This window comes from Epargyreus clarus, unplaced genomic scaffold (genome assembly GCF_041222505.1).
Source record: "Epargyreus clarus isolate Ecla_fem2 unplaced genomic scaffold, WU_Ecla_fem_2.2 ptg000004l, whole genome shotgun sequence".
Taxonomy (NCBI): Eukaryota; Metazoa; Arthropoda; class Insecta; order Lepidoptera; family Hesperiidae; genus Epargyreus; species Epargyreus clarus.
In genome coordinates, this window is record NW_027332212.1 from 14,198,141 (window position 1) to 14,223,166 (window position 25,026).

Sequence of the window (25,026 nt, forward strand, 5' to 3'; positions counted from 1 at the left end):
AAAAGTGTCTTAATCTTTCCATCACTACCACTGACACATTGCTTTGCCTACTGTTTTCTTCAGAAAAAAATAAATAATAGTATATTCATAGATTAGTAAAGATACTTCGCCGCCTTGAAATTGAATGAAGCCACAAACGGCTTATTAGTAAGTTCTTTTTTTGAATTCTTGACAAATAAAAACATTTTTAGAGAAAATTTACGAATAAATAACTAATACTGCGTAATTTACATAATAAATAAATAATTATTTCAAATATTTTAGGGACATTTTAGCACGGAGACGTGGCAAAACTTTTTTACGCAACTATTTCAATTCTCAAAACTGGGTACATTTTCTTGTTAGGAGTGAGTAATCTGTACTAATCTATGAGTATATTATGTACGAGTAGTAATTCGTTAAATAAATTTAGAATAATTCTTAGTATATATTTTTTATATTTCTTTATGTGCAATAATTTATCTATGATATAGGTAATTGATAATTTATCTATGATATAGGTAAATATTTAGCCATTATTATGTTGTTTGTTCACTTAAATCAAACTCATAGCCTTCTAATACTGTATACCTACTATGTTACATAAGTGGTTCTAATTCTTCAGGCCTGTTTCCTGTTTATACTTGCCTACCCATGGGTTGATGTTTCTTTGTATTAATTTGGTCTCGCAAAGCCATAAATCTTTGACTATATATTTCAGACCACATTTTGAAAGCACTGATATTGTACCAACAGATACACATTTGTTTCAAATTGTATAATAATAAACTTTGCCAAAATATCACACACAGTAAAACATTTTAACCCATTGAGTTACAATATAAATTTGCGTGAGTTTATTTTATTCTGCTTTGAGTAAGAAAATAAACTTGACATATCACACGGATCACCATAGAATAGTAATGTAGTAATGAAAGTGTTTTGAATGAATGAGGAATGAGTGAGATGAGTGAAATTAACAACTTGTTTTGTCTATTTATGAACGGCGCCATGTTCTAGTGGCAATTTTATAAGCTTCTAACATAGATAAGTAAAGATACTTCTTCGCCTTGAAATTGAATGAAGCCACAAACGGCTTATTATCGTAAGTTCTTTTATATCACGGCGTGCGTAAATTGACGTTTTACGCACGCTTCGCGTGCGCAAAACCCCCATTTCCGACCCCGTAATATAAAATTTTATACAACACGCGGACGAAAAATGTTTTTCTGACTCGTGTGATTGCAGTCCTCGCCTGCAATTTTTTCCGTCCGTCCAAAAAATTTTTCGTCCTCGTATTGTAATGTACTATTTTTTAATTCTTGACAAATAAAAACATTTTTAGACAAAATTTACGAATTAATAACTAATACAGCGTAATTTACATGAATTTACATAATAAATAAATAATTATTTCAAATATTTTAGGGATATTTTAGCACGGAGACGTGGCAAAACTTTTTTACGCAAGTATTTCAATTCTCAAAACTGGGTACATTTTCTTGTTAGGAGTAATCTTTACTAATCTATGGCTCCTAAAGGTAAGTATTATTATACCTGTTGAGTTGCTACTTGATTTACTTGTTCTATTAATATTTTTTCAGACAGCAATGTTATTTTACCTATGGGTTTAGAAAGAAAACTTACTTGTATTATTTCGCCAAAATACTTAAATTTTGATACCCCACATAATATACCCACTTATATTGTACATAGAAATAAGTTATAGAAATAACATTTTTCAGACACAACATTATCTTCGCCTTCGCCTAGTTTTATTATAATAAAATCAAACAACATAATACAAAAGAAAATCATGTCAAAAATATAAAATAAAACATTAAAAAACTAATTTTAGTCGCATATTTAATTAGAACTGTTATTAATTTGAGCTGTTTCCCATCTATATGTCAGTAGCCAATATTCATTATAACGATGTTTATTATAAGTCACATCCAAACATCTCTAAATTCTCTAGAGTCACTTTTAATCAATATCTTTGGCTTATGCAATATTTGCTTAAACATCCGAGTCGGTAGCAAGAATTGCATAAACGGGTAACTGAATTAAACACTACATAATAGATACAAACGGTTCAAGAGGTCTCCTGCCCCAAGTTTTTACCCAGAAGTCAATAAACTCGCGTTGCGTTGAAATTTAAAAGATACGAATTGGTCGCAGTGCATCAGTAACGCGAAATACCGTTTCTTAAGGTACAATCAAATAGAAAATATTTATTATTGAAGAATACATAAAACTAATGAATACACGAGTTTATCTATTTAATATACCTACGAATGCAGAACATGTATTAATACATGACATTTATTAACGTCTAAATTAACGAATATATAAAATTGACGAATGTATAAAAATTAAAAATACATAAATCATTATGGGTCGTAATGCATAACTCTGTGTTCTACCTCTACCTTCAAATGGTTTATGTTTAGCTTATCTTATTCTTTTTAATCTAATAGATGAGAAGATTAATTAAATTTAGGCCACAAGCTTCTTACAGACGAGAATTAAACAAAGTGCAACACCACGTCCTTAATATATTACCTAAGAGTATCTATAATAGACACAGTTCAAGATTTGTGTTATAATCATAGATTAGTATCTATGGTTATTATTATAACATGTGCCTATAGTAGATCTTTTCAGCACACAGATAAAATAACAGAAATAAACTTTTCATTTTATGCATGGTTGTACAATTGCATTATGAGGAAATTCCATTGCCGTTCGAGGATAGGCGCAATAATCGCTAAAAAGGGTTATTTATGTTACGTTATCGTTTGATCCATTGCTGGGGAATTGTAGCATGTGACTTCTATTATTAGTAATGCGAGGGCAACATAGTGGTCATATTCTCTTTGGAGGGCAACTGAACAACTCCTTAAGTTTTACCTAACTACTCAATTTTTTAAAATTATTGTTGAAAAGTAGGTCTGTACAGTGAACTCCGACCACCCCATTTAAGTAGCAGTAAGCAGCTGTGTTACAGCTTCAGGCCTAGTAAGGGAGCACTAGCTGAAATATAATAAAATATTACTTTATTAAATTTAAAATACTTTTTTGTTTTGCTAGTTAAGTTAGTCAAAATGCCATAAGCTAATGAAAATTGGTAACAATGTAAAATAAATACACAAACGTTGCCTAATAAAGTTATAGAATTCTCAAGAATATAGGTATAGTTGGATAGAAACAAAAATAATTGCTATTTAACGTCCGAAAAGTATACATTATAGTCGACACCGCCATTCTCTTAGTAAAGCCACTTACAAACTCACGCAATGCTACGATTTCATGTTATTTTCATCACTCTAGTTTACAATTTAAGGCAATTTTAGTAAACTGGCAGTTTTAGAACGTATAACTTCGAATTAGTGCATACAATTGTGGTAATGTCACACAGGAACTATAAAAACAATCTCAAACATAATTCTACAATGTTTTGTTTTTAAGAAATTTATCATTAGCGGATCTACAAGTACCAGCTCAAGAATTTCCTAAAACCTAAAAGGATAATAGGTACATTTGTTTAGAAAGCGTTAAATTCCAGAAATAGGAGCACATTGTTTTTTCTCGAATGTAGTATACTTAATAATAGGGATGCTTACACAGTGATATTATAGAATATTACATAGGTAATTTGAGGTCACTGCTTAAATATTACAACCCATTAACTTTCCACGTCTAAATACGAGCCTTCCCCAGCTAATTGAAGGGAGGTATCCGAACTATATTACATTATCAACATACTATACCATACGTGACACGATACTATCGACGACCTAAAATTGGTCACTACTAAGATCGGTCCTGTACCCTTAGTATGAGTTTTTACGTTATTACAAAAATGACTGTTTTTATTTTTGTCTACGTATTTCCCATACATTTCCATTGCTGATTGGAAATGTATGGGCATATACGAGTATGTAAACAAATACAAAGACAGTCATTTTTGTAAAAACTCATACTGGTTATCATAATACGTGCAGTTGATTCTATTGTATATTCTCAGAAGTATCAACAGCCTGCTGCCATGGAAGTTTTTGTAAGAATTTGTCAATTCAATCAAATATCATTGCACAGTCAAAAGTATAGCGAGGCCATAAGAAATCGTATCGTGTATAGGTTTTATTAATTACATATTCTAGCCTTCAGCGTGTTCTAGATTGTGCGAGACCGGACCATACAAAAACTTCATGTATAGAATGTAGCACTGTACGCTTACCACGCCCTATGTTCACGTGTCGCGAAGTGGTATTTAGGCCTAGCCCTAATACGTTCTAGCTGCACTGGCGACTGGCATCGGAAATTTTCGGAAGCATGGATCTGAAGTACGATTTCGAAGCTATGAAGCACAAATGTTACGTATTTTTATATCTGTCAGTAGGTATGGAGAATGTTTAAAGTTATTTTATATCGTTCTAAAAATTCTACTGTAATTGTATTTAATTGTACCTGTACTTATTTATTCAACATATTTCTTGCTTGTGTACATGTGTGCTTGTGTACATAATTATTTAGAAATTTTGGGTCTAAATATTCAAAAATAAGTATTTATGAAACTATTACTATATCTTACTAAAATGGTTTGGTTTATTACATTTAAATTTAGTTATTTTTTAAGAAAACTACCCGTAAGGTAGTTTTCTTAAAAAGTTTAGTAAGATCGAAATTAGCCCTATAAAAAATTGTACATCAAAATTATCCCTTTAGAAATAGAATTAGTATATTTCTTGCAAATATTTATTTAACCTGATATATATAGCTCATCAATATAGACACCTATCTATATTTATTCAGTAGGTATACGAAAAATAAGCGAATATTTTATGTGAAATCTCACCGGTCGATACTTATTAACGCTGTCCTTCATACAAAAGATTTCAACGCGTGCTAACGGCTGTAAAGTTGTTAAAACTACCAATTTACCTCACAACGTATTTTTATCGTTAACTATTAATTAAGTAGGTACTTAAATATGCATTACATACTTCTTAACTACATGGATTATTCAATTAGCTAAAGGTTAGGATAAAAAGGAATTTTGCAATTTTAAGACGTCTTTTTTTGAAATGTGTCTGGTCACAATATTTTATAGACATTATTACTTTATATGCCATTATGTACCTTAATATCAATTGATTCAGACAAAACAGTTTAATTTTCAACACAATTTTCTTTATTGGTAGCCATTGCAGACGTGTAATATCATTCATTTTGGAAAAAATATGAATGCGATCGTATTTTGATCGTACACTGAGCGAGTACTTACTAGTATTTTGGGGTTTTTCAGTAACATCTATAATAAATAATAACGGTAGTGGGCAAGTGATAGTATCAAAACTTAGTTTGTATTATTCGTTGTGTAAATCAGTTAGATTTCTGGTTTGGTCACGAGCTAAGTCGGCTAAGTTCAGACATTTACTAACTTTCATAGTAACTTTCTCGTTTCGTGACTAGAAATAGAACTATTGGTGTATTGCACTATGCAATACACTTGACACTTGATGCAAAATTAGACCATAAATCATTATCACCATTATTAAGACCAGATTAGTACCATATACATTAAACTTATTTCGTACGTTTTATTTTTTTCCAGTCCCAGTCAATTACATTGATTACTTCTTAAACTTTGTGTTTTAACCGTTCCTTGACATAATCGTATTAAAAAATTGATTTATTTGAACATCTTGGCATTCAACGTTCTCTCTTTTTTGACCTTTATATTGTATTCTGGGCTTGGCACGATTAGGATTTCGACCCGACCCAATCGGAATGCCCAAAAATTGCAAAAGCAATATATTGTCACGGAAACCGAAATTCTCGCGAGTTACATCGGCAGGTTACGTAAATCTTTATGCTTAATTACAAGTCGCATACAACGTAAGGTCGTAGAAAGTGAATCGACTCGTGTGAACCGTCAAAAAAACCCCGCCATCTTGGTAGTCTGTGGCGCGCTGTCCGCGCGAGTCGACGTTTCCCGCCGAAACGCACATTCGAATTGCAACCGCGTAGCTATCTGTCACTTAACTTTTTTACACGCGCGTGCATACAGCCAGTGTCAACTCGATTAAAGGTTTCAAAGTGTAATCGATACAACTAACTCGTGATACTGTGAATGATGTGATAAAACAGTTGTGTTCGATTAAAGGAAAGGAAACTTTTAAAGGATTTTTTGTTGATGTAAACTGAAGTTTTTAAGTGATGGGGGATATTGAAAGGAGGAAGTTCTATTTACATCTGAAAATGGTAAGATTTGAAATTTAATTACATAGACAATTTAAATATAAGTTTAAAAGTTTTAAGTATTCATTTAAAATTAATTATCTGTGTGAATTTGAAGGCATAGAGTTTTCCTTATGCATGTTTAAAGGTGTATCGTAACCATACGTAATATTAACATAACTTTTACTCAAGGCTGAAAGTAGGTATTTGCTTCGTATCCGGATTGTGGTTAAATAACAAACTGGTTGATAACTCTAATCGATACATAATCGAGACGGTTCTGTTTTAAATTTCTCCAATCGATTAGTGCTTCCTATATTGATGCAATTTAACATCGATAATTGTGATCGTGATATTTTTTTATATCTTATTTTATAATATTTTTATAGATAGGCATATATCGCCTTTGATGAGGAAATATCTTTGAATTAATTTATTAATTATTATTTCCTTGTTACAAACTCAGCTAAAGTTACCTAATCATCAATCCTAGAACAGTGTTGCTCTAGGATTGATGATTAGGCACAAATATTTAAGACTCTTAATTCTCTAGAAAAATGTTAGGGAAAAAATGTTAGGGAAAAGTTTTGGTTGTCTTCTTTTGCGTAAATTGCTGACCTAATTTTTAATAGTATTGTACCTCCACATTGAAATAGCGAGTCGGAGTATGTTTCATACCCTCAATTCTGGGGAGAGATCCGTGTCCAATAATATTATTAATAATCCTAATATTATTCACCGACCATAGAAAAAATTGCAGTCCAACAAAGCTGTCGGCGTAGATAAATATATTCAAGAAAGAATACCCACAGTAATCTTATAAGCGTCGGTCTCGCTTTGCGACACACTCTGATAATTGCGAAATATGCAAGCATCATCACGCAGCGTGTCATATCATGTACGTTACAAAATGTTTCCGATTTGGAAAAATGTTTGCAAAATATATGTATGAACTCTTCTCTAAAGGTTCTTGTATATATTTACTGACTCTCGACTTTACTCGCATTAAAATATCTCCCGTAATAGAACACTGAATAAGATACATTACCAATTTTTATCTTTTAAATAGATATTATGTGAATTTGGAAAATATATCTGTATTGTAAAAGGAATTCGGAACGGTTGCTATATTTTGGTTAAAGAGATGTGGTAAGGGTCTTACCGCGTGTGGAATGCCCATCTCTTACAGTAAGGGGGAGACTTACACGAGACATTCCAAGTTAGTTCTCAGGTTTATGCATCCGTGGTTGGGATCAGATGGGACTGTTGTTCTATTTGGTATTGATTATCGAGATCTAGCACTTATTTAGCTAGACTGTTTAGATTTCATAAAAAATACAGAGAGACAGTTAAATTTTATTGATATCTATTGCCATTCGTTGGAGGCTTTTGAAATACGCTGGTATTTACAAACGTTATACGCAGTTGCGGTCATATTTTAGGAGGGATTATGTGAACTGATGGCGAAAATAACATTAGAAGTGTTGTTTAAGCAACTTCTGATAAATCGACTCGATTTATTTATTTATTTATTTATTTATACATTGTATACAATATTTTGTATATAAAATATTATTGATTAGGTAGTCTACTAAAGGTGACAAGACGATTGATAGTTGAAGAGTAAGCTTGCGTGACTATTACTTTGTTTGATCGTGTATATTGGTGTTCACAGTTTAGTTAGGTGATCACTCATTATTACGTAACCTATTATTTATTTTTATTAGGAAATTTAAAGGAGGTACGCTTTTGTGGGTGACTGTAGCGAAAGCTACGGTACATTTTCTGCCCCATGGAAGAAGTTTAGTGTTCGTCGGGGCAACGTATATACGACATACCTATAGATACATCGAGTTAATTATAAATCATGACACACTTAACGACTTAAACACAAAAATACTAACAGATTTTTTATTTGAAAGCAATTTTCAACGAGTATGTCTCTCCGCAACGGGAAATGGCCATGTAGTTTCATCACTAGTAACTTGAAAATGGTTCTTGCCAAGAACAATATAAGTACTATAAGTAGTTCGATAAGTATTATTGAATATAAAACCCATAGACCTGTATCTAAAAAAAACATTACTTTGATTGAATGAATAAAAATAGCTCATGCTTGCAAAAAATTGTCAAAGTATCTACGCGCTATATTTTTTTCGGTAATATTGTATTGCTGTGTAGTGGTTATTGTTTTGTACCAAAATATTACTGGACAAAGACAAGACATTTTGAAATACTAAGTACTGCTAAGAAAATATCAAATGCCATTGTATGATTTATTCATTTTTAAGTGCGCAAGATGTATTAAACATCACTTTACCATAAGCTTCGATGATTTATTTAATTTTAAATTAGTTCCAGTGTATATTCAAATAAAATACGAATTTCAATGATAATGTCAGTTCTACGTAATTATATATACGTCATTAAGTTATGCCTACATTTTTAAATAATTTATGACCGTCAGTTATCTGTATATGACCTGATTAACGTTGACATTCTGTAACGCCTTGACCCAATCTATTACTAATTATGGCAAGAATGTAAACGACTAATTTCAATAATCGTATAATTATAAAGTTAATTAACTAAAGACGTTTCCAAGTAGTTCTAACATAGAAAACAGGAACGTTTTTGAAGTAGTTTGACGTCATTCGGTTATTTAATGGTCTCATATTTCATATAAATACTCGTAATAATAATAATATTCTATGAGTCCCCATGTATTGACGAGTTATATTAGTCTACACAACATATATAACGAGATTATTATGTGTAGGTAACTGGTAATTAAACTTGATTCCATATTTTAACGACAATCATCAAGTAACCAATTATTACATTGTCTTATTGTGAGTAGGCAATCTCAAATTTTGTAAAGATTAGATGACTACTCTAACATATAAATAGACATACTTTTTGACGTAATATTGGTAGGGACATCTACAGATGTTTTAAGATTTAAGGCACCAATCAGATTAAAAAGTCCATCAGCATGCAAAATCCTGAATTCGATAAATATGTAATGTGCAATACTATAACAATAAAATTCATACGGGTAGTACACTTCGCGAGACGTCCTTGGCTGCGCCTGCGCACAATCCCCGCTCTTCGACGCAGCTCTTCGAGAGCTGCACGCTTAGGCATTTATCTATCATGACTAAGATGTTAAATGATAGATTGTTTAGTAAAATAATATTTTGTTAACCTATTGATCTTTTGTAGAGGTCTACATTTAAACATTAGCATTTGTAACAAATAAAATGTATTTCTGGAAGAACTTTATCATAATATAAAAAGAACTTGTCTTTACTGTTACAGACCCTTTATCAGTGATTATTTGTGTAGATAACTATACTTTCTTTTAATTTATAACAAATACTTTTCGGCTTATTTTTCATCCGTAGGTTAATCTTTTGATCTCAGATCCAAGTTAAGGTTTATCATTAAGACCCGCGGTCTTCAATAGATATGCAGTGATCATTTATCATCAGATGGACACACCCATCTGCTACTTTCAGATCATAAAAGCAAAACAAAGACCTAACTCCCTAAGTATGTGTGTGTTACCTCGTTAACAGAATAAAGAAAAACAAGTAGACGCCGAACGAAAGCTAATTGAACAAAAGAGTAAGTAATTCATCTCTATTGTACTAATGTGAGCAAGAAGTGAGAGTTACTACACAAGAAGTGGTTTGTTGTAACGAGGCAACGCTGCCATATATTAGAGTTCAACGCGTTCAACGCTACGGCTCGAGGACTTAATACTTCTAGTAAGGTTTACTATACATTTTGTTCATTTATTACTAAAAGTTAGTATTTATTTGATAGGCATATTGTGTTGTATATGTACATAAATTTATAGCCTCGTGAATAAATTATTTTAAATAAAAATGTTTTAGTATTTTCTTATAGGTACCATGTAATTTAATATAAGTACATACTTAACTACATTTTTTTTTAATATTTCCGTGACCTAAAAACGTAGGTATAAAGTAACCAGCCGAATTTTGAACTAGGAGTGATTTGTAGGGGGTCGAATAAAAAATGCTAACAGTACCAAATGAGAGGACATGTAAATCTCAAGAGGGTGTTTCAAAAATAATTTTGGTTTAGTTCTCAAATAAAAAGTTAAAAAAATATCAGAATAAAGACGAAAATGGACCATCTCCTCATCTCCCCTTATCTCCAAAACTACAGCGACATTATGCTACATGTTGACATTATGGTACATTTTACATATTTTCTCTGTCAAAATATACTTCAATTATTATTTATAATAAGAAATACACGGTCAGTGTGCCAACAGAATAATAAATTGGCACAGTTGCTTTTGTTACAGCATGCAAGTATCTTTCATAAGTTTTGTAATTCTATTGTGTCGGTGACCAACTGTATTAGATGTTTGCTTTTGTAAGCGGTATTTATCGTAATCCGTTCTGTCATGGTACAGAAGCTGCGAATTATAAAATGTTGGTGGGCATAGACGGATCTTACGATAAGGATTGTTCAATCAGACAGCATCCCAACTGCGTGGCGACGCGATTTAAATTTGTTGGTTTTGCTCGAATTTTCACGAAATTGCGACGGTTTGATTTGAATAAGAATCAAACGTTTATAATTCAATTAGATTGGTTTCTCACCTTCCCTCTGTTAAATTATATAAGACATAAAAATATACCCCTTCAATGTGAAGGTGGTAGAACCCTTTGTGGTTCGACTCCGGCTGCACCACTGCGGCACCGCCACACTTATTTCTGCCTCATAACAGAAGCGCTAAGCGCTGCTGTGTTCTGGTTTGAAGGGTGTTAAGGGAGACATACTTTTCCGAGGCGTTCCAGCTTAATCCTCACGGATAGTGGCGCATCTGTGGCCGATCTCAGGAAGGAATATCTAATCCAATCTGGGGTTGATTACAGATGTCCATGGGCGGCAGTAGCCATTTACCATCAGGTGGACTGAATGCTCGTCTTTTACTTCTATATTATAAAAAAAATTATCTGTTGCTCTAACGTTTCACCGTGTAATGCCGTGATTCTAATGTTACTTATAGTCTCTGCTCAAAAAGCCATGACAAAAATTATTTGCTACTTGAAAAGATGGTGTGTATAGATCATAAGTGTATCTATGTGATCCTATGTTCCAATAACTACCTTTAAACAAAGCATTCTCAATATGAGAATGTTTACGAAACTAACAGATCACACAGTTCTCGTTTTTTGTCAGTGACTTGCAAGTTACCTTATGATGTTTTCCTGCGCTATACCAGTTTCATGTTGCAATCAAAGAAATGTTTCTAAGAATTTTATTGTACACCAATAGCTAGTTTAACGCGTGTTGTTCTGTACTTAGGAACGATAAGTTTTGATTTCTAAAATATAACTAAAATGTTTTATAACTAGAATTTGGAACTAGTTGTAGAATGGAACCTTCGTTAATATAATAAACAAAAAAAAACAGGTGTTGTTTTCCGTTTGTTACTAGATATACATACTAGATACTAGATCTTAAATTTCTGCAAAAACATTATTCTATAAAAAATATCATAGTCAACACCTAATTTTCATATTATTAACAGCAGTTGTTTATCAATAATAGTGTGGACTCCTCTTACAGTATCCATGACATGAGAAAGTCCTGCTCATCTATAGCAATAACAAGCTTAAGCCTTAGATTCCAACATGATCAGGGTGCGGTAAACCTTAATTTATACCAACACATTATACTTCTGTGCAATGTAGTACGAACCGTGTATAACTGCGTGCAGGTTTTCGAGCACAGAATGTTTAAGTGATAATAATGATAACGACTGTGCATTGGCTATATCTAGAAAGGCGTCGCTGTCAAGGTGGTCAGCAATGTCAACTGGTCGTCGCATTGTCGCTAAGGAATTCGCAGACGAGGCAAGCCACTGCCGGATTGTTTATGCGACCCAAACAACTCGTTACTTGGACTCGGGAAGCCTAAAAATAATTTTTAAACGCGACGCATCGAGTATGGCACGCACTTTCGAAGGTTGGCGACTTACATGAGATATTGCCACTTCCTATCGTGCCTTATTAACTTTTTAGTCGACCGCAGGGGGTAATGGTTTTCGAGCGTATGTACGTAACTATGTACATATATCTCGTTGGCACGCCCTGCAACCCCAACAGCTTGAAGGATTTTAACATATGATGTGCCGTTTGAACCGTCTAATTTGAGGGAATTAATATTAATGTATAAAATTTTTTAAGCATTTTTATTTTACCGTAGGAAAGCCTGCATTATTTATCATTTATATCTTTTGATTTTGGAATGTGTATTGAAACAAAGGGAGACGAGGTATTTTAAGGTAGACTTAACCTGGTAAGTACGAGGCGGTATAATCTAGTTTCAAAGGTGAATAATAAGTAGTTTGTATTTATAGGATACTACAGGAATAATATAATATCATACAGATACATTTATTTTTAAGACAATTAAATGACAAGTAAAAATCTTCTAAAAATGTACATACATGCCACCCTAACACTTATTTATAAATATATATATCAAAATCAACAAATTCAACTAGTGTGATACGGGATCGACAAAATGTACAACTGGTTTAATATTACGTTTCAACCTGGCGTTCTCCATCGGCGTGCTTGGACCGGTAACCTGTGGACTAACAGCCAACGGACTTGAAATTTAAACAGTCTGATGGCTTGATGAGAGAGTCACTTCCCTTGATCCTGCACTCGTCCCATTCATCAGAGTCCAGCTCCTCAATTTCCGAATCTGTTTCAATGTCCTCATAGTTGCCTATCCCTATCCTATCTGGAGTTGTCGATTTCCATGCGCGGCAGTGGCTACTTACCATCTAGTGGCAGCATATTTGACTGCTACCTCCATATTTTATAACAGATGTTAAGATCTTTATTTTTTGCGGCATACCATTTGAATTATTGGTCATTAAATATCACCGAAAAATAACCAGTTTCGAAATGTTTAAGGAAAATATTGTGTTGTTTAATCAATAAGGAGACAGATAACCTTGAATGACTATTGTAATAAACAAATAAATTGCAGGTGATTTATATTTAACATTATAAATGGTTTTAATTCCCTTCATCGTCTCCTACGACAACGAATGAAAGAGAGTTACACTAGACCTATTTTCTTGCTAAATTTTGCTGTGTATTCAATAATGTTTTATCTATGTTTTCTTCAATTTAAGTAGTGGTTGGTTCACAATACTGACGTAACAGCATGGTAGATCTTTTCGTTAGATGAAATCGTAGCAGGTGGTCGATGTGATAACAAAAAATGCCAGATATAGAAATGTATAATTGATTATATTTGTATAAACTGAGAACTAGAATGTAGAGAAATTCTTACATTTCACGAAAGGTTCATTGTAACAAAATAGCTGTTATTTAAAAATTTCTACGGTTTTGTAAGCTTAATATCGTTCATTCCATGTATTAATTAATGACGTAATAGTTATGGAATAATGCAAGATATGGAAAAATAAACTAGATAAAACTGAGAAGATATTATTATAAGTATATTTAATTATCGTTATTGGTTTAGAAGTGTTAGAGTCGCTATAATCGAACCACAGGAGGTCTTCAACTTTTTAATATCATTATATAAGCATTTCACAAGACAAAACTTGCTTTTTAAAATAAAGAACAATGTTTCAGTGTTAACATTATTCTTCTTAGTTCTTTTTATTAATTAAAACTTAAAATTATTACTTCTTAATCTAACTCAAAGGTGACTGACTGACATAGTGGTCTATCAACGCACAGCCCAAACCACTGGATGGATCGGGCTGAAATTTGGCATGCAGGTAGACGTTATGACGTAGGCATCCGCTAAGAAAGGTTTTTGATCAATTCTACCTCCAAGGGGTAAAAGTAAGGGATAAAATAAAATAGGGGATGGTAAGGGATAGAAGGTAAGGGATAAAATAGGGGATGAAAATATTACTTCGTAACGCGAGCGAAGCCGCGGGCAAAAGCTCGTCCTCTATATACTCGTACTTCTAGATTGGATAATGTGTAGCCTTATTACGTCAACGATGGTGCTAATGGCTAAACAGGTGTTGGTCATTTGTTAATTCGTTCTCAAACACGGCTTTCTACGCAAACTTCCTTCCTCGTGCGCTTACTCGTGGGATATTCAATGAATATCTTTGCAAAAAATTTAAACGGATGTATTCATGTTTATTTAAAAACCAGCTTATTCGTTAAAATTTTTATGACATAAATCAATAATATAAATTTATGTTTATAGTTTTAACGAATGCAGAGCTGTAAATTTGATTAAGTTTATAAAATGGCTGGCGACAGGATGGAAAGTAAAGTAACGAGAAGGAATGTATGTGTGCATGCATGCAATGCATTCATAGTTTTCTTTTGTTTTAATTTGTAACAGTTAAGTAATTGTCTGTCAAACCTTAATTGATTTTTACGGGTATTTCAAACTAGGCCATCTAAATTCATAATTTAGATGTGTCTTAGATGGGAAACGAACCCGGAACTACGCATCGAACTGGCATGGCGATTGCCCCATCACGTAGGTCATTATACAAATAGTTACAAACATCTTAATGTGAAGGACACACCTCTTACAAGCGTGACCACAAACCGCTTTAGCTAAGTAAACATATCTAAAAACAAAGACATTTTCAATTAACACCTGTAATTCAATTTACGTTATGTGCGAGCTTACGATAACGTCGCGGGAGCTTTAAGCCGTTCCGCTTCCTTTACCCGACCTCAGTACAATGGCGAGTAGCTCCGACCATGGAGCCTTCTAACAGATAAGTGCAACAATGGACAATGTACGCTATGAGAACGCGTTAATGATGGACCTTGCGAACCGGTAGTGTGACCGCTCTATGATATCACATCAGACGGGACCTTTGATAACTAAAATAGAAAAATACTTTACCGTCTTGAACGGAGCCGCAATTCACAGTCTTGAATGGAGCAAAAGGATGATTTTATCATTTATTTTTGAATTCTTAACAAATAAAAATTATTTTTAGAGAATATTTACGTATGAATAACTAATATTTCGCAATTTACGTAATAAATATATACATAAGTATTTCAAACATTTTAGGGACATTTTAGAATGGAGACGTGGCAAAACTTTATTTACGCAACAATTCAATTCTCAAAACTGCTTACACTTTCTTGTTAGGAGTGATCAATCTATGTATTTTACTCATCTAAGGTTCGGACAAATAGTTTTATGACAAAAGAGGATATAGATTAGTTGAGGTAACATTAAGGTCGTTGCTAGACAGAATACATGCAAGGAATTATAATAGATGCGTCCTATTTGACCTATTACTAATGTAACATTTAGTTACTCGCTGAGCACAGACGATTTTGTGCTAATATGTATTTATGTACGTTACTCAGATTATGCGTTTATATTCGTGCACAGAATTTTCATACTTCTTATTATTTGGCAAGTTATCCATCGTATTGCTCGTGATTATCTAAATAACACTTACGAGATTTTGTGTCTTATGGGATAGCATAGCACATCTTATTTTCTAGCTTAGCGTAGGTTCGTAGTTTAGCATCTGATTCACAAACAGCTTAGCTTAGCACATCTCTGGTGGTTTATATGTTTATAGTAACTGAAGAATGCATACAAGGAGAAGATTGGACCGATTCACATAATATGATATAGCGTGTAGCGCTACCGTACAGGCATGTGTAAGGCGTACTTATATAAATCATCAGGGGCAGCAGCGTTGCGGACTGCATACGACACTGACACTTACCGCACTAATTGCCACATAAATCACAATGGGCTTAAACACGTATTCATACGATAAGGTCCTATCAACTAGCAATCGCGCAATCTTTCTACGGACGACTACTGGTCCCATCTGCATCGTAGGCTGCAATGTATGCAAATGAACAACCAATTTGCTCAACAGCATACATATTTAGTGTGGGCTCAAGGACTACGCGTGTTAACGTTTGTTTGTACTGTAATGACTAGGGGTGTCACCTTTATTGAAAAAAAAAACAATATTGCAAAAACCATAGATTAGTAAAGATACCTCGCCGCCTTGAAATTGAATGAAGCCACAAATGGCTTATTATCGTAAGTTCTTTTTTTGAATTCTTGACAAATAAAAACATTTTTAGAGAAAATTTACGAATAAATAACTAATACTGCGTAATTGACATGAATTTACATAATAAATAAATAATTATTTTAAATATTTTAGGGATATTTTGGCACGGAGACGTGGCAAAACGTTTTTACGCAAGTATTTCAATTCTCAAAACTGGGTACATTTTCTAGTTAGGAGTGAGTAATCTTTACTAATCTATGGCAAAAACATAAATATTTTACGAAAAAATATACTACATACATATTCTTCTTCGACCGGCTGTAATATAGATAAGAGTAAGACTACATCTTTATCTTTTTGCCGACCTATTTTGAACTATTGGAATGCATTGCACATTAAGTGATTGCGGAAGAGGGCCACAAGATTGAATTGCGGGTACTTTGTCGTAGTAAAATCTAAATATATATAACTCAAAGGTGACTGACTGACATAGTGATCTATCAACGCACAGCCCAAACCACTGGATGGATCGGACTGAAATTTGGCATGCATGTAGATGTTATGACGTTGGCATCCGCTAATAAAGGATTTTGATCAGTTCTACCCCAAGGGGATAAAATAGGGGATGAAAATATTACTTCGTAACGCGAGCAAAGCCGCGGGCAAAAACTCGTACTATATATTATCGTTTGGGTGGCAACCCTAAACAAAACTCCTAATTACGTATTGTGCTGCAAGATTGGAAGATATGAGCCATTCAGTTTTGACCACTCTATGGGAACTTCACTTAGTTTGATTGAATGTGTTTTGAGGTATTCGAAGGTAAAGTATTGTAGGACACGCAGGAAGCCAGTGGAAAACGTGAATGACAATGGATAATGCAAAATACTCGAGTTTTGCCTTACCCTTAGCATGAGCTTTTTTGTTTTTATAAAATGACTGTTTTAGTATTTGTTTCCGTATGTCCCATACATTTCCAATCAGTTCTGATATAGTCCGCTAGGGGCGCTTATTGGAAATGTGTGGGAAAATACGTAAGCAAATACAAAAACAGTCATTTTTGGAAAAAAGTAAAAACCCATTCTAAAGGTACTGTAAGCGATAAAAAATAAATATAACCTTTATCGTCCTGTTTCTTCGCTATCTGATGTCCAGCTGATGGTAAGTGGCTACTGCCGCCCATGGACATCTGTAATCAACCCCAGATAGGATTAGATATTCCTACCGGAGGTCGGCCAAAGATGCGCTGTTACCCCTGAGGACTAAGCTGGAACGCCTCGGAAAAGTCTGTCTTCCTTACCACACCCTTCAAACTGGAACACCGCAGAGCCTAACACTGCTGTTATTAGGTAGAAATAGGTGTGGCGGTGGTGCCGCCGGAGTCGAACCACAAAGGGTTCTGCCACCTTCAAACGACGACGACTGAAACTTTACGGACTGTTTCTCGCTGCTTTAATAACTTATTATATTACTTTTAACATTTTTCCCTTGACTATGTGTCTATTATAAATAATACGATAGAGTTAAATACACACATATCCGCGTAAAGGTACAAATCAGACGTTGCCCACATTACACTCCAGCGTTACATAAGCCAGTGTGTAATATTGACTCGTATTAAATAACGTATTTCGTAACCGTCAGTATACTAGTGTTTAAACAAAAATGCGATTCACCTAATTACTGGACGCTCGTTATAAAAATATTTTATTTAATTCTATAATTTTGATATTTTAGTCAATAAATAACATAGAAGAATTTGATTTCATTTTATATTTAAAACATGATATTAAATACTAATCAAAATAAATTAAACTATATACAAATAATTAAAGTACACAAACATAGTGCCTAGAACACTGGCATATATATAATTTTTTGTGCGAAATAGCTGCCAGCCCTCTGGTCACCCGATGCGAGGATAAGTCTAAAAGTAGAAGTAGAAGTCTAAAAGTTGTAGTAGTGTGCATAGAAGTAGTAAAATCGGCTTCTCGATCTGGAGGATCCAAGGCTTGAGTCTCAAGCACACAATACGGATTTTATTCGAAGTTATGTGTGTATAAAAAAATATTATCACTTATTTTCGGTAAAGGAAAGTCTCGTGAGGAAACCTACATGCCTAAGATTTTAATGAAAAAGTTCCTAAAGCTGTTGGAAGTCTACCAATCCGCACATGGACCGCGTTTGCAAATTAATTCCATAAATTAACTAAGTAATAGCTCTATAACGATAGCACTTTAGTTACAAGTGAATCATGGAAACCTAAAACAGATACGAAGTGGCTTAAATTCTATTTGTGAGATATTATCGCAAACCTTTCGCGCACTAAACGTTTCACAACCGGCTCTACTTGGCCGAAAATCGGTTAAACTTTGTGAAGGGAGCTAAGCAAAACAGATCAGATCGGGACCAACTAGTTATCTTGCTAACAAGAGTCAATATTTCATCGCGCAGTCTACACGTAGACTTTTCCCACGCAAAGCTTCGTTTGATCAAACTCGTTTTATAAGGGATGTGTATGTACTATAGGAGCATAATGAAACGTCTGTAAATCTACGGACTTTCTACTACAAATGCAAATAGTTTCAGTATATTATAGTCCGCGTAAAACTGCATGCCCGCTCTGAATATAGAAATGAATCGCGTCGCCATAGTAAATTGTATGACTACACCTGCTCCCAACAACTTTATAGCGGACTAGCAGTCTGGCGCAGACTATATTATTGTTTCACCTACGTCCTCTGACCTAAGATTCGAACTCTGTATATGATTAGTTATTAATTATAGCAGTGTTTATTTAATACCATATAAACGGCGCATTTGCTGTTTGCATTGCGTAATAAATTGTTGAAATATTTTTATTGTATTCAATGTCAGGCAAATATAATTTGTTTTTAATTCACTTCAATTAACACTAGTTAATTAACTAGAATAATATCATATATATTGGTTATATTTTGCTTAATAATCAAACATGAAGTAGTTATTATGCAGTTAGGTTGCCTCGTAACCACAATGCCTAGGTTTTAGCCAGATTGCCTACAAACCACGTTATTACGGTACCGTAATATTAGGTACGGTTTGTATTTTACGCCATTTTAAAGTGGTTTAATTTATTCTCACTGTTATAAAACGTTGAAGTTTTAGTGAAAGTGTAATTGGAATTGCTAAATTAAGTGTTTTATGAATAAATGCTACGTGAACGTTAATTTTGTTAATATTTGAATTAAAAACGCGCTAAGTAATGCGACAAAGAAATAAATAAATACAATACTCTTTAGGCTGTGTTCTAGTTTTCAAGTTTGTACTTAATAATTTCGTAAAGTACTTCTTATGGTATAGAAATAAGTAAAATTGTTCTTTTAAAAATTCTGTTTGGTTTCTGTGTTCTAGTTTTAAAGACTATGAATAAAGCAATTCCTACGTGAATTTAAATTTAATTTTGAACCTGTAAGCCCTTTTAGGGAGTGTCATATGATACATTTTTATATCCGTATGTATATGTATATATGTACGTCATGCACGTAATATAGAGTTTAATAGAGCTCTTCAAAACTAGATATGATGATGATTCCTCCAATGTTGCAAATGTCAGAGCATCTAAGAATACTTTCCATTTCGTGGTTATAAAGTAGACAGTCTTATCACTTTTCAAAATATAAATAATGGATCCTATGTACTACCATGACCATAGTTTTACTCATATGTGGACTAGCGCGCTATATTACTTATGTATTCGTAGGCACCTGTATGCTTCTAATAAATTAGCTAGCAAACGGTAGATCACTTGAACTAGTTTCTGGTATAGAATGTAACTTAAAGGGAACTTATTTTACGACAACCTTTTGAAGAGACTAGTTCGTTGACATTCGAGACAGTTTTGTGTCAAAGTAATAAATAATGTTCTTGGAATTACTCGATATATAGTTAATGAACTCTATTTAATTTTACACATAGCTTCATCAGGACTATCAGTATAAATACCCAAATCAGACAATAATATATAAAGATGCTTTAAAAATATATTTTCTTAAATATGGCCGTTTTACTTTACTTTGTCATATATCTTTACTTGACACAGCTTAGCCAACCCACTCGCAATATTATTTTTAACACACTAACTTTGTTGTAAAATAGTTTTCATCTATTAAACGCATGTATAGGTGGTAGTAATTTAATATCAGTATTATCCATTATCTAAAAGCCTATCAATAGTGCCCTCAGAAAGAGAAAAATCGTTTGTATCATCGTCTCATTATTTTTTTTTTCAATATTTTCTTTATCATTGTAACATTACCCTGAATTCGTTCTAAAATATTAAGAAATAATAACAAAGAATTTTCATTAGAGTTACGTCATTAAAGATTATGCCATCAAAAACAATGCTTGTAAAAAGATCCAAGTCTCGCCATTCAGTTCTTCTACCGTAAAAAGTTTTGAGATCTATGTAAAACCAAGCCGGTAAATGTATGCAGTCCCTACTTAAGGGACCTTCTGTCTTAAGGTATTATCTCACTATCTAACCTAACAACATCTCATGGGACCATACCAATATTAAAAATCTTTTATGTTCTAAATAAATTAACGTGGCAATCGTACTGCAAGTCACATTGTGTTTTCATCTTATCATATCGCATCACACAGGTAACATTAGTACGATTGCCACGTCGATTTATTTAGAACATAAAAGATTTTTAATATTGGTATGGTCCCATGAGATGTTGTTAGGTTAGATAGTGAGATAATACCTTAAGACAGAAGGTCCCTTAAGTAGGGACTGCATACATTTACCGGCTTGGTTTTACATAGATCTCAAAACTTTTTACGGTAGAAGAACTGAATGGCGAGACTTGGATCTTTTTACAAGCATTGTTTTTGATGGCATCTCATTCCTTTTTGTAGATATTTCTACTCTTTTCCTTTCCGGTACCTTCTACTAGTTGAATCTCAACAACAGATTTTTTAAAGCCAATTAAATTTTTGTAGTTAGTCTTTGTAGTTATGTAAATAATCTTGCCATTCATCATCACTTTCATTCGAACATGACAATAAATTAAATCAAAAAAAGTTACTATTTTGACAACTGAAATTATTCCCATTGTCCTCAGGAAAAAACATCTCTACTGATTGTGATTTATTTATTTATTTATTTATAGTGATTTAACGTGTCTTCGTATTAAATAATCGACATCCCTTACTTTCTTCTGAATATCCGACAAAAATCATTGGTAATCTTTCACTGACTTCGTCGGACTCCGGTTTTTTATATAAACCACAGTATTTACTGCTCTTGCTCAAATTCGGTTCAATTTATAATATACTTCTGACTTCTGAAATGAAATTAAATGAAATGTTTATTTAATAATGATAACATTCGTTTTAAACTTCTCGCATTTACAATAATAGTTCTGTTAGCTGTTTCAACCACAACAATTTGTTTAGGGGTATATAGCATCGCCTTCTGATGTAGAATTCCATTTGTTGATAAGAAAATATTGAAAGCTCTATTACAAAATTTCGTTCATCCATCTGATCTCATACCTACATTTGTTCGACTTGCTAGTTCCCATTTCAACACTTTATATTTTTGAAATTTCGTAAATACTCACTCTTATATTTGAGAAAATAAACATGTGTCATTCGTGAATAATAGTCGATAAATAATAACATGTACCTTGAACCGTTGAGTGAAGTAGCTTCCATGGGACCACATGAATCTGTATGTACGATCTCCAGTATATCGTTCGTTCGCGTTCAGAGGTTTGGAAATGGTTTCTTACTAGTCGTCATATCCGTCGTAATGTTCACATCATCAAGCCCGGTCATAATATTCTTATATTCCGGATTAATATGGGCTAGTCTTCTATGCCAATATTTATTTGACATTGTCAAATATCATATCGGTGATTTGACAAATTGTTTAAATTTATATATACCATGTACGTTGTGGCCAGTTGCGATGATGTTATCCATAGAGTTACTAATAGTGCAACCGTTTTTCAAGAAATTAACAGTAAATCCTTTTTCAATAAGTTTACTCACCGCTAACAAATTCATACTAAAATTATTAGTCTGCATTTGTCTTTTGCATTCAACTGTAGTTATTTTTAGAATTATTATTTGCAGAGTATATTAATAATACATATTTTCAGCTAGACTATATTTTTATTCACTTCTATTTAAAACTTAACTCACCGTACAATATAATTTTATATATAGCTATTATAGATTACAAATAATTTATATTAAAAAGGTTTCTTATAATAGTTTCCACGTTTTTTCCGGGTAGGTATTACCACAAAATAAAAACTAACAGAAGTCAATCTTCATACAAAGTGGGCTGGAGTAACGCACACATAGACACCACTTACCGACTAGTTATCTCGGGGGGACTCGACTCGACTCGTCAGTTCATTTTTACACGCATTTGTAACTGTTTTGTGCAAGCAATGGAGCAAAAAAATACCCTAATTGTGCAATGGACGGTTGTTTAAATTCAACATTAAACTGTGGATTTTCGTTTTTTTTATAGCTATCAATTATCAAGCCACTAGGAGCTGATATTTTTGGTGATCATGGCAAGAATATGTTATAAAGTGGCTATCTAAGCTCGATTTATATAACAGTTTCCTATTTCGAATCACTTGAAATGAATATAACTAAATTTTTGTAATATTGCGTTGAAATGTTAGGTACCTAATATTACGTAAGTTGAAAACATGATTTTTTGTTCGTATATATATTGGTTTGTCTTTAATGCCATTTGGTAGGTTTAGGTCTAAAACGGATAGGGCAAAAGGAATTGTGTAATTAGGGTAATCCTTTTAGAAGTTATTAGGGATTTTCCATTGTGAACATTGTAAATTTTTATATGTAAGCTTATTTTCATAGACATTTATTTATGCGCAATAAGGCCGAAATTTGCCTAAACACTTGTTTCCTTGGAAACAAACTTATTATTATTTTATAATACGGTGACAGTTGCTTTACCTCACGACAGTTATTGTATTTTGTGTATGTTGCCGTTAGATTGTAGAATACGTTAGCATACACATTAACTAGGCAGTCTTAAGATTAGCTAGAAAATATGCAGATTAACTATGTAGTTAAAATTTGAAACATCTTTTCAGACTTGTTCTTAGGACTAAAACACATGCCTTTTTACGACACGACGACGTAGTGTGATACATAGCGACATCGTGCCGCAAAGCGATATTGTTTCGTGAAAATATACAAAGTTTGTCGTAAATTCATGACACGACGACGCATCATAGCATGCATGGGTCGACGTCAAGGGGTAAAAATTGATACAATCTTCGTTTTGTACTTTAGGTAATGGACAAGCTAATCTGCGTTTTAACTGATTTAGGCACATTAGCCGTAACATCTAGTTTTCTTCTTATGACATTTGTCAGAAATTCGGAATGTTTTTGATATTATATAACTTTTTAGGGTTCCATACCCAAAGAGTAAAAACGGAACCCTATTTCTAAGCTGTCCGTTTGTCTGTCTGACATAGAGCTCTATTTCTGGATCCTTAATAGATAGAAACTTAAATTTTTTTACGGCATATTTATAATGGTGGCCGCTTTAACAACAAGTAATAAAAGTAAAAAGAAAAACTTTCAAATAAAGGAGAGTTGCCATACAAAGACCTTCTTTTTCTTTATGAAGAGGAGGAAACCTTCAAAAGGTACTCAACGACGTGGGAGTGACGCCGGGTTATGTGGGACTTTAGCCGCACTAAAATCCTTCGGTGGCCGTCCTCAACGTTTGTCGGAGAACTCCGGGATCTCCGACTGAACGCAACCGAAGTCCTCTAAGCGCGATGCCTCGATCGAGCTCTGCGTTGGGAGAACAGTTTTCGCTCCTCCTAAACTATCCGGTGTTTTTTTTTTTTTTTATAATGTAAGAGTAGCAGACGAGCATGCAGTCCACCTGATGGTAAGTGGCTACTGCCGCCCATGGACATCTGTAATCAACCCCAGATAAGATAAAATATTCCTACCTGAGGTCGGCCACGGATGCGCCGCTACCCCTGAGGACTAAGCTGAAACGCCTCGGAAAAGTCTGTCTCCCTTACCACACCCTTCAACCGGAACACAGCAACTCCTAACACTGCTGTTATTAGGTAGAAATAGGTGTGGCGTTGGTGCCACCGGAGTCGAACCACAAAGGGTTCTATCACCTTCAAACACTTTGTTCACGACGGTATGCGACTACACATACCGCCGTCCTTCCCGCGGACACTTATTGGACGGTTCGAGCTCCCTCTTGCCACTCCCAACTCCGGAAGCCCCCTTTTAGTCGCTTTTTACGACAGGCACGGGATATCGAAGCCCTTTTTTAGTCCAGGAACTACAGGGACAAATATATAAGGACCTGCTATTTTTTGGCGTTTTTCATTTTATCTATTGAACCGTAATAGATGTTACAGTTGAAATGTTCACAATGCATTATATGGCTGCTATAATATCAATTAGTAAAAATAAAAATAAAATAAACAAATGTTTTTGTGGTACGGAACCCTCAGTGTACGAGTTCGATTCGCACTTCACCCATTATTTGAATTGAATTTAAATTGAAGTTGGAATTGAAAACGTCTTTTGTCTCGAGAATAAAAACAATTGACGTCGCCTATAATAGTAGGGGAGCCCAAGACGGGATTTCGAGAGTGACTCGAACGCGGCAGATTAAGATATGGGAGATACCTTACATCCTAT

The 25,026-nt window shown here is 33.7% G+C and overlaps 1 protein-coding gene across 2 annotated transcripts in view; it reads left to right on the forward strand.

The window, feature by feature from the left end:
• Window positions 1-5,933: 5,933 nt before the first annotated feature.
• The window catches only part of Cht6 (Chitinase 6), a 92,918-nt gene continuing 73,825 nt past the window's right edge, over window positions 5,934-25,026 (forward strand). For both annotated transcript variants that reach the window (XM_073093489.1, XM_073093490.1), the window contains exon 1: window positions 5,934-6,249. In XM_073093489.1, coding sequence (XP_072949590.1) covers window positions 6,205-6,249 — 45 coding nt within the window. In that variant the 5' untranslated portion in view covers window positions 5,934-6,204. The remainder of the gene's footprint in view (window positions 6,250-25,026) is intronic.